The 13,557-nt window shown below is 40.4% G+C and overlaps 1 protein-coding gene across 11 annotated transcripts in view; it reads left to right on the forward strand.

Annotated features, from left to right (window-relative positions):
- GPATCH2L (G-patch domain containing 2 like) overlaps positions 1 to 13,557 on the forward strand; it is a 36,717-nt gene that overhangs the window by 16,343 nt on the left and 6,817 nt on the right. For all 11 annotated transcript variants that reach the window (XM_082761433.1, XM_082761435.1, XM_082761437.1 and 8 more), the window contains one exon: positions 8,963 to 9,054. In XM_082761433.1, the coding sequence (XP_082617559.1) occupies positions 8,963 to 9,054 (92 nt within the window). Of the gene's footprint in view, positions 1 to 8,962; positions 9,055 to 13,557 lie in introns of those variants that run through there.

The following is a 13,557-nucleotide window of genomic DNA, read 5'->3' on the forward strand; positions in this document are numbered from 1 at the left end:
CTGCTCTGTTGGGGTTGTCTGACTTCCCTCCCGTACTTCCCTTCAGGAGCACTATGCAGTCTGAACATTACTCACTGGCCTGGAAGTTAATGCACTTTTCCTTGCGAGGCCTGTGTTCAAACTTAGCATGTAACATACCAACGCGGCTTAGCTGGCAGACTCAGTACTCTAAGCACTCAGGACATATTGAAATATTTTGTGTGACAGACAGGCAGAGTATACGGTCTTTTTAGAAATAAATGTGTTCTATTTTTCATTGTGCAACGAGTTGCTGCGAGTCTGTTATGTAGGTGCAAATGGGCACAGTATTGTTCCCCAATATTCAAATCAGAATGAGATGAAAGGGAAAGTGCTGACAGACTAGTGTGAGTGCTTTGCTGAGGCGTTTTGGTCTCCTGGGTGCCTAAAATAGACCCTCTGAACAGATTCAGAACTCACCTGAGGTGACCTCCAGTGGCTTGGTATCTTTCTCTATTGCAATTTAGATCTGGTCTGGCCAAATGTTGGGGTTAACATCTGAATCTGCGTGGTTGGGGTTAACATGCTCTTTGGGCACCTTTTGCTGACTAAGCCTAAATGAAATCCAAGTGTTGGAGGTGGTCTTGGTCTTGGAGGTGACTCCTGTTCTTGTGCTGCAGGTGACTATTTAAAGGTAAGGTTGAGCTCTTTCACTATACAATGTGACAGACTTGCTTGGGGGACAGCTCTGCTTACGTGCTCGTACGAAGGATCAAATCTGAAAGAACTGTCTGGACTTTAAGCTTCCTGGCTTTTTTTCCCCCTTGTTAATTAGCAAATAGAGCATGAAAAATGTACTGAGGTTGTATGTGTCTATAAACTGAAGCTTGGCACCCACCCAGCAAAGCCTCTCCTCCCACTGGCTACTGCAGGGAATTTTGTGATGTCGCACCATGACCTCATGCTGCTGTAGCCAGCATGCTAAAGCTGGAAGGGGAGGTAGGGGGAAGGGAGGGAAATCAACTCTTAAACGGTCAGCTGGATGAGAATAAAAAGAATCCAGAAGATTGTGCATCAGCAAATTGGTTCCTTTCTGTGCTTTTGCCCCATTCTGGGGATGTTTTGCGCCTGTGAAGCAAAATTAATTGATCTCTTCATCTGCAGTGAGGATAACCTTTCTTTTGACTCAGGTGTTTCACTTTGTGTTATGCAGAAATTACAGGTGAGACCAGCTGTTTGGTGTTTGTCCTCTGGAAAGGAGATCTGGACAGCTCCTGCCCACAAATTTGACTGTAGCAAAGTTCTGCCTTTATGATGATCAGTGAAGGGCTTTTCCAAAACTATTGAGTGTTGTAAGAGATTTCTGAAGCTGGAGTGATCATGTTTGCTTGGTTTTACTGCATATATAGTCTAGTTAACCAATGGACATATGCTTGATTCCTTCCTCTAAGGAGCAGGTGACTGCAGTCCTGACAAACAATATCCCCAATGAATTGTTACTGAATGTTGGCAGAGAAGTTGCTTGTCTCATCCTAGCAGTGACTGCATTTTTAAGTGCCTGTCATTTAGGAAAGCAGTTCCTTCTTATAGTGGCAAATGTGCACATCTCTGGTGGGGTTGGGGGAGTGGAGGGCAACTATGGTAAGAATAAAAAATGTTATATGGCCCCATAATGTGGCAGGGATTGAATTCTTTAGTGCGAGGTGCCTGCTTTATGTAAAAATGCTGCCAAGGGCACAGAAGGAAATTGATTCCTCCACAGGTATGTTCTCTTAATAGTAGTTCTTTAGGTACTTCAAGAGCTAAGTCCATTGGCAGTCTGTTTTCCTACAGGAATTTCAGGTGATCTCTGTAAGCTCTGTTCAGCTATTGAGCCCCAGTTAATTCTTCCTCTTTTTTCATGGATGGAGTCAATTCTAGTATTTTATGATTTAGTAAGGTCCTAACAGCTTGCATCTTGTCCTCAAGAAACTCTGCTCAGAGATTTGTCAGAATGGGGTGGGGGTGCTAATTTCCTGAGAATTCTGTGAAATACATTAAAGAAGAACCTGTCTTGATGATATTTCTTCAACTTGATGCCCAGTGCTTGATGGAAAACTACCTCTCTGCTTAGCTTCTGCTATCACAGATGTGTCCAATGGAGCATAACTACCAGGTAGAGTCTGTCCTCTCCAGTGGAAATGTTTTCTTTTCCTCTGTGGTGGATTTTGGTGCAGTTCATCTGGAAGTGCAGCATGTCACTGGTAACCCAGTGCTTCATTTAACCAGATCTGTTGCTCAGAATACTGAGCGCAGATGGGGGCGTTCAAGAAAGGCTTTTCAGTGTCAAGGAGGAAGTTCTATGTGGAAGGTTCCTTGGGAAGTCTTATTTGAAAGGCTGTGTGAATTGTACACTACCAAGATTACCTTTCTTGCTTTATGTCTGTGATGAGAAGAGATTTCATTCAAAGTGTGTGCATAGCACTGGGAATTTCACACCCATCATTAGAAGCAGTTTTGTGTGTGTGGTGACTGTTATCATTAGTGGTATAATTTTATTTTGTGAAGCAAGGAGAGTTTCCTGCTTTCTTGCAGTCCTCCCAAGGGACAGCTGGTGTATTAATTTGCTGTATTGCCTCCTGGCTGTTCCCAGGCTGTTTTTCCTCTTCATCATGGAATTTTTAATGGCCCTGCTGCCTCTCGGGAGGCATGCAAGGAAGAGTACCTCGGGGATCTCTTCCTTTTTTCACATGCCTATAATTACTCTCCTTTAAGAGCACAAAGCGTTTGCTAATCATGTCTTGTCTGTTAAGGTTTCTGCTTGACGATGCAGGCTGTTAAAAGCAGGCAAGCAGAGACTTGCGTGGACAGCCCAAGTGATCCTTCCCCTCTTTACCCTCTACCTGTTTCCCTCTCTGGGTGAAAGGAGTGGTCTGTACAGAATTTTCTTCTTTAAGTCTTTAACTCTCCTGAAAAGGATTGTGTACAGGCTCAAGCAGAATTTTATTAGATTCTGGGTATCCAATGGCTCTATCAGTAGAAAGATGTTACAGGTTGTGGGTTGGTGGAATGTTATTCCACTGAGGCAGGATCGGAGTTTCAGAAGAGCCTACAGCCAATGTTCCCTTCAATTTAAGTTTTAATAACAGGTAGAACAAGAGAGGAAGGTAGAAGATGATAAATTGTCCCTAATGTCATTTATGGTGTGTCTAGCCTTGAAAACAGGGTTATGGGTGAAAAACTTAATTAAATGCTCTGACCGGAGTTTATAAGAAAAGTGGACCTCAGTGCCCAGTGAGATGGCAAGTAGAAGTTCAAGATGAAGATTTGAAGAATTACGTTAGATAGACCTCTGAACAGTTCAGCTAAATCCTCAAAGAAATGAGGAGTACATCATTTGCATGCCCTCTCAACTAATATTAACCATAAACCTAGAGGCTTAACTGGGTTTAGAAGCAAGACTTGAATCTTTCCTGGAACATGGGATAGAAATCTAAAAGGGTAGGTGATCATCTAGTAAGCTGCCAGGTGCTCCAAACCCTGATTTGTTGGTGCTTTTAGAGTGGAAAGGCTTGAAGGTCCCTAATTCTAGTTCCAGCTATAGAAATATGCATGTTTAAGTAAATCACTTTTTTTTTTTTTTTTTTCCATTTCTGCCTCTTACACAAGCATATGGAGGTATAGGAATTGCCTGCAATGTCAAGCCTTTCCTGAGATAGCTGAAGGAGTGAATGATTGTTTCCGAGTTCATGCTGTCCCACTTGACCAGGACAGTATCTTGCTCATTTCATGTGACCTATCCACACATCTTCATCTTCCTGGAATGTCTGTATATAAAACTGTCTTTGCTGTTGACTGCTTTAGGCATCTTTCTCTCAAATTTTTATTTCTATTTTTTCCACTTAGCCAGAACACTTTCATGTCTTCCTTTGCTTCTAAAGCCTAGCTAATATTCCAGCTGGGGATATAACTGAATTCTTCTGACAGGCATGCAGTGAACAGCAGCTATCAACCTAGTGTCATACGCAGTTGTCTAAGGCCTAATGCTTCCATTTTGGTGAATCCTAATTCTCCGGAGTGAAAAATAAATTCCCCTTGGCTTCAGAATCTTGTTTACTTACTATCTCTTTCTTCCTCTATGAAGTATGTTGCCACTGTGAAATCCATGTACTCAGCAGGCCTGGCAAATATTAGGGCTGTTTCTGGCACACGTACCATGAGTCAGTATGAAAACAGTGAACACAGTATGGGATCGCATCATCTCTATTCAGAACACTTACTTGGGAAACTAGAAAAAAATGTGTTCCCTCTTGTTAGAATGCTTACTTGGGGAACAGAGTGCAGCTGCATGAAGGCCTGTGACATTCATACGATTTAGGAAGTGGACTGACCTGTTAGTGATTTTGAAATCTGAAAATGTGCTCTAGCAGTTGTCTCATGAGGCTCTGCAGGGCAGAGGAGACTGCTGCAGACAAATATCAGCGTTGTGATGTGGTAACAGGAGCTACTTGTATGGCAGCTTTATATGCAGACTGGATGAGCAACTTGTATTGATTTACAAATGTTGTGTGCAGATCAGACTTTGGTGCCCAGCTGGGTCTATAGTTTCAAAGAGGAGGAGGAACTCTGCTCTTACTATTAATTTTGTGAAGCCACCATAAACAGCCTCAGGTAACACTTCAGGGCTTAGAGGAAGAACCTTTCATTTGGCCTATGTTTGCTGGGAATTCAGCATCGCAACTGCAACAGCTGGGCTGTGTGGAATTCTTTTGGTAGCAGTTTCCTTGTTGAACATTTACTTTTAACATGAGGATAATAGCACCCCTTGTTTGTATGACAGTAGATTAATGGCTACCTTATTTTCACTACACAATCCACGTGCTCTGCATCTTCCAGGGATCGGGGTAGAATAAAGATTGTCAGCAGAGAAACTGAATAATGGTGAGATTACAACAAGAGGCATATACCCCCAGGTGTCTGATACGCCACCCCTTTCCAAGAAGGCCACAGACTGTCACAGTTAGCTGTGCAGGATCTTCTCAGAGGCCTCTGTTACGAGACTGAGTTGTATTTTACTCTGAATTTTGAGTGGACATCGTTTTACAATCTAGACTTCACTTTACAGACTAAGGTGTGAGAGGCCTGATCCTGTTCAGTCAGGTTCTTTGTGAGCTTGTGTCTGCTTGTGCAGACATTGTTTTCCACGGATTATATTGTTTGCCAGGCTTAAAACCTACAATTTTCCATTTTTAAATCTATGATAGGGTTAAGCAGTAACAAGCTCAAATGACCCTGATAGTCCAACATGCAGTCAGCTTGAACTGTAGGAGTGAAATAGGACTCCGGTGTATGCAATTACAGTTCCTTTAAAGAAAATAAAAATAAAACATCATAGAATAAGTATGTCAAAGAGAAAAAGAAAGCATTGCTCAAAATCCTTTTGACACACTAAAGACAACAACGAATCCCAGCTTTGTGCATAGCAAAGCCTGCTTTTTCTCCAGTGTGACCTGCATGCAGAATCACACATACCTTGGGTGCTATGGTACAATCAAAAGATAAGGAATTACCCAGGAAATATGGATTTAGCTTATGATTTTTTTTAAAAATAAATAAATAAAAGCACATCACTGTCAGAAACAAACTATACTTTTTTCAGAGAAAACCATTTTTTTCTGTACATATGTAATTTTTTGTTATCTCCTGTTATTGAGAGGTCACAGTGTTGATTTGGATATATTGTGGCTACCCAGGTACCCAGGCTGTACTTTGGAGCCTTCTTTGTGTCTCCAGATCTGTTCTACTTTCTCTCTTCCCAGGGTAGAATTTCAGTCCTTTCTGGACTGTAAGGTAGGTTTTCTGTGGTCACCTGTTGGATCCAACAGAGACTGAGTACTGCAACCTTGTTTTTACTTATGATCCACCAGCCATTGTCCAAAAGTTATCAGGCAATTATTTACTTGTTGTTGTTTGTGCAACACCAAGGAAATTATAGAATCCTAGCAGAAGAAATAGCCAGTAAGGATGGAGTAAGTACCATTCGGCTTTCTCAGTTTAGGCCCAAATCTGTCATCCCACAAAGCTCTGTACCTCTGACTTCTTCACAGAGGCTTGTGACAGTGTACCAATGTGTATTTTCAGTCATCCTTTCCTCTTGTTCTTGTTCTGTTTTACTTCTGAGTCATTTTGAACTGTACAGAAGAGTTGTTTAAACTTACCTTTCACAGAACAACTAATTCATCGTTGCAGCCTGTAACAGATTTTCACAATTCATAGTTCAGCCTGTCCGATGTTAGGTGGTATGCTATGCATGCCCACTGCCTTACCTTCTTGGTGGTGGTGTTTCTAAGAGTCTGATGTTACACTGGTATTTGCCAACCTATTCTCTTACCAATATAGCACCTGTATTTAGGTTAGTAAACAGAAATTGAAAGGTGTATTAGCTACCAAAGAAAGCATATTTCATAAAATGTGCCTCAGGTACCCTTCCTGTCCGTGTCTTAATGAGGTCTATCATTCCTGTGTGCATTCTTCTTTCTCCCTCTCCCAAGGTACCTACCACCTGGAGATTCCCTGTATGCAGATTTACGGTGCCCGTAAAGTGCACCAACTACTTGAAACTGACACTTTTACCACCAGGGCAGTCAGAGCCAGTGAGTAATCAATAGGTTCCTGATTTACTAACTGGACTGTGGGTGATCAATAAGGGATAAACCTGAACGAAATACACGTTACAGAGGCAATTTATGACCTCTGAGCCTTTGTGTGTTAGAGGCAGGGCTGATAGATTCAGCATCCTTGCTACTAGTCTCCAGCTGGAGTACAATTTGCCTTTATTTTTAGTACAAGAAGGGATTTTGAGATTCTCAGACTTTTTTTTTCTTCTTTCGTTCTGTGCAATTGTGAGGTAGAGGTAGATATGGTCTGAGCACGGATCTGAGAACCAGGAGCTCTAATTCTAAATTTAGCTGTAACATTTGTGAACTGGGAAAAATTGCATAAAGTCACTTAGAAATGATTGTGCATACTTCCTTTGTAGTCTGTAGTGATTATCTGCCAAGGATCAGTTAGCTTATGTAGTGTAAGCTCATAAAATTAAAAGTGAATCTTTTCTTTATTATATAATAAGATTATTTGGTTTGTTGTATGTAATCATAAAGTCATCTAGTTAGTAATCTAATCTTGTAACAGTGATGCTAAATAAAAACCTGATGTTCCACTTGATTGACACTATCTTTTCCTTGGGCTATGTGTGCCTAAATGTTTCAGAATACATTGTAAAACTGTGCCAAAATACTATTTGGCCACTATCACAACCATGTACAAAAGCATATTTTTTTTTAGCATGCATGAGGTCACTTACAAGTTAGTCATTTATATGTATAAACAAAGGATTTGTACGTGCAGTCTCCAGTTGTGCTGGTATTTTTGCAAGCCTTTAGTTCTGATTATGTTAATATGTGCTCCCAGAAATCAAGGATTTGAAAAATTGGCCCTTAGTGAAATATAACAAAATATATACAGGTTAAAATATAACAGGTTAAAAAAAAAAGTAAACTACTTAATGTCAAATTAAGTTTACAAATCATGTAGAACTTCAAAATAGTAGTTGAGAATACAGAATAGTAGCTATTTTGTTGTTTTCTTTCTTATTTTGTGATTGCATGCTTGTTACAGGTAAGTAGATAGACCCAGTAGTATTCAAACAATTTATAGTTTTGGCTTGCACAGGGAATTTTTTGTGCTTCCCTACATTGTTCTATGTAGCTACAACAGGAAACTTCCTATTTGCATGAATTCAGCTTCTGAAATTGTATATATTACAATTTTTTTTTTTTTTTTAAATAAATTTTGGCATGGAGGTATGAAGCTGCAATCTTTCCCTCTTGCTATTTGTAAAAGTTTTCAGCACTTGATAAATGTTAAATGTTCAGGAAAAGAAATCAAAATAAGCTTTAAAGACAGAAGCATTTCATCACTTAATTGTCAAAATGTATATGGTTCTAATCTTTACATGATGTAAACACCTTACAGTCTTTACTGGTTTTTATTTGCACGGCAGTTCTGCATTTGTCACATCACATCTGATGCAGAGAGCAACCAAACAACTTGCCAAAGAAATTCTGTTATCTCAGACAAAGCAGGGGTTTGAATCCAACATCACTGCTAAATTATGCATTTGTATTCATTATGGATTGTATTTGAGAAGGTTCTCTGGACTGCTGCCAAGACTGTCTTTTCTGAATTAAACCTCAGTTCTTCCTAGGTCTAGAACTTGGAGGATGGCTCTGTTCACGCATGTCCTAGTAAGGCAGGTTTCTTCTTAGTTGGCAAAGGGTTAATAAAGTGGTCATTGGTAGGCTTCAGACTCAACAGCTGATATGACTGGGACAGATTATGCCTTTCAGCTATCTTACAGGTGCAGCGAGGTGATGATACTGCAAGCCAGATCCAGCTGTTTTCACTGCACTTTCTATAAGGAAATCATGATTTTGAAAATTCGTGAAACAGTTTTGCATTTCTAACTATATAAACTTACAGTCATAGTGGAAATAGTATTCATGGACACTTGGACTATACGTACTTCGTAAGATGACTACAGTTTTAAATAAGTTTAAGCTAGTTTCTGAATAAGGGAATAAATGTCTTGTAATTTCTTCAATGCAACCTTGCAGACGTTTTTTAGACTTGTACAGAAGTAATGATAGGGTGTCTCATATCTCTGCTTGATCTTGTCTTTACTTATGCAAAGGTTATTTAAAAGTGAATACAAAACTAGATCCTTTAATTGCTAGGAAATAATTATTATTTTGCTCAGCTTATGTTTGTGTGCTCTTAAAAGAAGTGTGAGCATAATGTTATGTTAACAAAAAATCTGAGGAAAACTTCCCTGAGAAGCTCTTGGTTCACATTAACTATTGATTAAGAGGGTGTTGTGGAGGAGGGTTGGAGGATGACTGGCCAGAGTTTCAAGGGAAGGTGATGCTGGAACAGAGTTTAACTGGCTGTTTTAATTTCTCTGTAGGCAAGCAAATGTACACCTGGGACCACCATGCTCAAGGGACATCAAGAGGAAACGAAAGCCAGCTGCAGCCTCCACATCCAGCCCAACATCAGGTAACCTGGATTTATCTGTCTGCCAGCATTTCTAAAGTTGAGTCCCTCTTGGGCAGAGTGCCAGAGTCAGAACAGTCAAAAATAGCATTACCTTGATTTGAAACTAAAAATACAAGTGTGAGAAAGGCAACATGTAAGAGAATATCATGTGTGTTTTGTGGAGCATCAAAAGCTGCCAAGTAAACAAATCCTTCATAATGTAGTTATAGTAAGGTAACTTAATGCTCCACTGTGCAGGGGCTAATAATCTGTTTTGCCAGAAGGTGTTATTTCCACTGTTCCTAAATTATGCAGTATATGGTAATAAGAAGGTGATTGGTGTACACAGTGTGTGCCTTCAGTGTTGAGCTGACATTAGCTGGTGGCTTTGTGCCCTTTTTCAGGGTGCCTCTGGACACTTTGGCAGGAGCAGAAATATGGTAATTTTTATATGATCATTAGTTGAGAAGACCTAACTCCCTTGGAGTTGTCTTACTGTTGTGGGTGAAAGTAGTCAATTTTTTTCTTTTTCTTGCTCTGGGGGTGTAGTGTTTTCCTATGATTTAATTCTGGAAAGTGATTACTCATCAGAATCTTTAAAAGTGTAAATCCACAGAACACAGAAGGTTTTAGGAGACTGACTTCTGGCCTTTCAGCCTACCCCACCTCTTAAAATATTTTGCCTGCTATCAAGTGACTGATGTTCTCGCAACTAGCTGATTAAGAAACTATGGTTGTAATCCAGTGACAAAGAATTGGGTGAACTGATGGGAAAAATAGTGATGTGAAAACCATGAAGGCCAAAGAAATTGGTGATGAATAGAGGGAAATGAGGTTTGGGTTTCTTCATTGGGCTGGTGGTAGACAGTAGAATAATGAAATAGGGAAGAAAGTTGTCCTCTCTCTCAAGTCATAGGTCTGGAGTGCAGACTGCCTAAAAGGTTCCATATTAAAAAAGAAAAGAACATTAATAATCTGTTACTCAGCAGAAGTGTTACTTGTTATTGACGGTTTATTTAGGATGTTCTTTCCTAGCTTTTGAGTATCCCGTGTTAGGGTACTCAGACTTCTGAAGTGAAAGGGTTAGTAAAATTGTGTATGGTAGCCACAGAATTTTAGTTCTGAGGTATTAGGTTTTCTTGGTATGAATGCTAGTGTCTCATTATGAGATGTTTTTACCTGTCTGTGTAGTTTTTGTTCGAAGTGTAACTTCTGTACTGCATTGCTGGTCATGCTCTATAGGGAGAGCTTCTACTTTAATGCATGCATGTTTCAAAATATTATGTACATTTTACTTAACTGATTAGGCAGAGTGTATAGTGAGCATCTTTTTACAGAGCTGAAGCTGCATCTGGAGTGGAATTCAGCAATGGAATATAGCACAGATGTCTGACAATCTTTTAGGGAGGATGAGGGAGAAAAACAGTATTGCAAATTAAGGAAGGAGGGTGTAGTTGCTGGAAGCTGGGCAAGCTGCTTGTGCTGATCATCAAGAGAGAAGTGCTGCAGGATCTTTAAAGGTAGAAATGGTAAAGAGCTCTGCCTTACACCCTGTTTATAAAAACAGCCCCAGCAACATTAACAGATGGGCAGGGTTTGCTACAGTGCTTGCAGAAAGACACTCATGTGATAGGGTAACTGCAGCTGAGTCCTAGCTAACTTTCCACAGCAGTCTCTCAAATGCAGCTGGAGCACAACCTGGGCATGTAACTTGGAAACTTCTAAAAACTGATATTATTTCCACCGAAGGTGATCTGACTGCAGAATGACTAATGTCTGAAGAAATAACACTAACACAGGATTACTCTGCAGTAATGTAGAATTAACTGAAGCCTCTTAGACTTGTTAGACGTTGGTGAGGCAGATGGAGATTTTTCTGTCTTGTATACATTTACTCATCGCTACATAAATGTCCTACCCTGGATTCCCCTGTCCCTGAGGAATCATGGCAGCCTCATTTTCTCACTACAGAGGCTCTGTTTGTGGTGTCTTACTCCTTTTTCAAAAGATGAAACATGGGTGAATCAGAACGCAAGCCCATGACTGTCACTGCATGCATACGCAGTGTTGGATTTCTTCACTTTTAAATAGATTCTTAGCTGAGTCCAACTGCTCCCGTCTCACTTGTTGACCAGGTCCTGCTTCAGTGATCTCCTTTTTTGCAACCTGAGTGCCCCATGGAGGTGAAGGACACAGCCTGAGCTGGCTCCATCAGTCAGCAGAACAAATGGGCTTGCTCTGCCGAACATCGGGCCATCTCGGATTCCACCTCTTTTATAGAGATGAGTGATGAAGAGGGGCTCGTTCCGCTTTGCCGCTGTATTAATACACATCAGGGGCCAGCTCCCGGCACTAAATCACGCTACTGCATACATCTGTTATCGGACTCCTCACTAGTGTGATGAACAAGACTGCAGATAGAGGCTTCCTCGTGTCATTCTTTATAGGATTTTCCTAAAAGAATAAATAGCTCAAATCTCTGCCAACACTCTCCCCTGTCATTGTGATGAATTTAGCTTCTTTCTTAAACATGCAGCTACAAATCTTCCCCTGTCGCCTCCCCTGCCACCGCCATCCACTGAAAGTTTTGAGTTGAATTTGGCTGAAATCAGAAGATGCTAATAAAAGGAATATGAGATGTAGATGCTAGCTCCCTTCTAATTGCAGGAATGAGAGAAGGGAGCTGGAGATAGGATTATATGGGAGCCAAGCAAGCTAGGTTTATTCCATGTCTTCTCACATGCTTTTATGACAGTAGTTATGGGTTCTGGTAAAGGATGCTTTGTTAGAGACCTTTGTATAAACATCAAAAAACATGTATTGTTGTAGCAGAAGTGCCTAGGTCTCTATTGTTACAGCATTAAACTTCCATTATTTGTCCACCCTTTGAGACTAATTAGCCTAAATACCACAGCTGTGGTTGAAGAATAACATTTTGGAAAAAGGCCTGGATGCTGAGAGCAACAAAAAAAATTGCCAGAAAATTCAAAATTCATTTGCACGTCAGGGGATGACTGTTACTACCAAAAATAAGTTGTCACATGCAAGTGTTGAGAGAGATCGAAAATTAAAGTTCGTGCTTTCTGTGCTGCGTGATTCAGCAGTGTGAGAGCCCTAAAGCATGAGGCTTCCACAAAGCAAGAACAAAAGTCTGACTGGTGTAGTTTGGCAGTAGAATAAGAAAATCTGGCGGTGAGAAAGAGTGGCTGTGCTGGATTAGATGAAAAGTTCATCCAATTTATTGACCAGCAACCATGCCTAGGGAAGTGGAAAGTCTATGGTGATAAAAATCCTTCAGATTTTCAGTGATCTAAGGCTAGGGGCTTCAAAACACAAGGGTAGTGTCCTTGTATTCAGTAAACTCAGTTTCAGTGAGATATATTTGGAATAATGTCCCCTGGGGCATAGCAGAGCTTGTCTCAAAAAATGCTTTGTAAAACTTCCTTCTCATTGTAGTTATTCTCTAGCTTGAAAGGGATCTCATGAAGATTGTCACATCTGTCTTCCATTTTTCAGAGCAGACCACAAGTATAGATGGTCATGAAATACGTAGTGAACAATTGTCCAGCTTTCCACTGAGGTGTTCAGCAGTTGTGTGCTTTAGTCACCTTACACACGTAGCAGTGTGTGTGGAAACTCACATTTTATTCACTTATTACTGTAGGGGGGAGTCTGGAGGAAAAATCCTCATAAATAGATTTTGTCTGTCTTGAGGTGCATTCATACTTATAAAGTAATTAAAAAAATTCTAAAAGGTAACAACTGCTTCTGAAACTGCGTATTAGAGAACAGTCTGAGTAGTGGCAATTTAGTGAATTTTGCCCTTTATTTCTTGATAATGCATTTGCTTGTTCCCATGCTGTGATGGCACCCCATAATAAGAAGCCTGTTTTTTTTTCCTTTGATCAAAGATGAAGAGCCCAAGTGGGGAGGCTGCTAGTGGTGTAATATCGGTGGTGATTATTAGCTTAAGGACTTTTGCTTAGTTTTTCTTTTTTTTTTTTTTTGGAATGTTCAGACGGAGGAAATCAATGGGCTACAAGTAGAACACTGTGTGTGCTGTTATCAGCTGCGTTGTTGTGGTTGTGTGGAAATGACTCACTGTTTTGGATGTGCACGAGCAAGATTGTTGGGATCCAGGTCTACTGAGTGTGGAACCTCAGCCCTTGATGCTATTTTTTTATTTAAACTTCAAAGCAGTCAGTCCTCTAGTTGTGGCTTATTATGGCCTCTTTATCTTCCATCCACTGCAGAGCAGCAGAAGCAGCTTGTAATAAAAACACAATTATTACATTACTCTGTTCTGCTTGTGATTCAGGATACCGAGAATGGGAGCAAACTCTCATATTTCTAGGTTTTCTTGCAATCATTCTAGAAATTTGGGTTACTGGTTGGTTGAGCTGTGGATTTGCAAATCCTTCCTGCTAATTATAGCCTGTCCCATTTTGAAGCAGCATTTGTATTGAGAAAATGGGAATGGATTGCAGCCTTGCTTAGCCAGGTAGCTTCTTGTTCTAATAGTCT

This window comes from Aythya marila (assembly GCF_965140915.1).
Source record: "Aythya marila genome assembly, chromosome: 5".
Lineage (NCBI taxonomy): Eukaryota > Metazoa > Chordata > Aves > Anseriformes > Anatidae > Aythya > Aythya marila.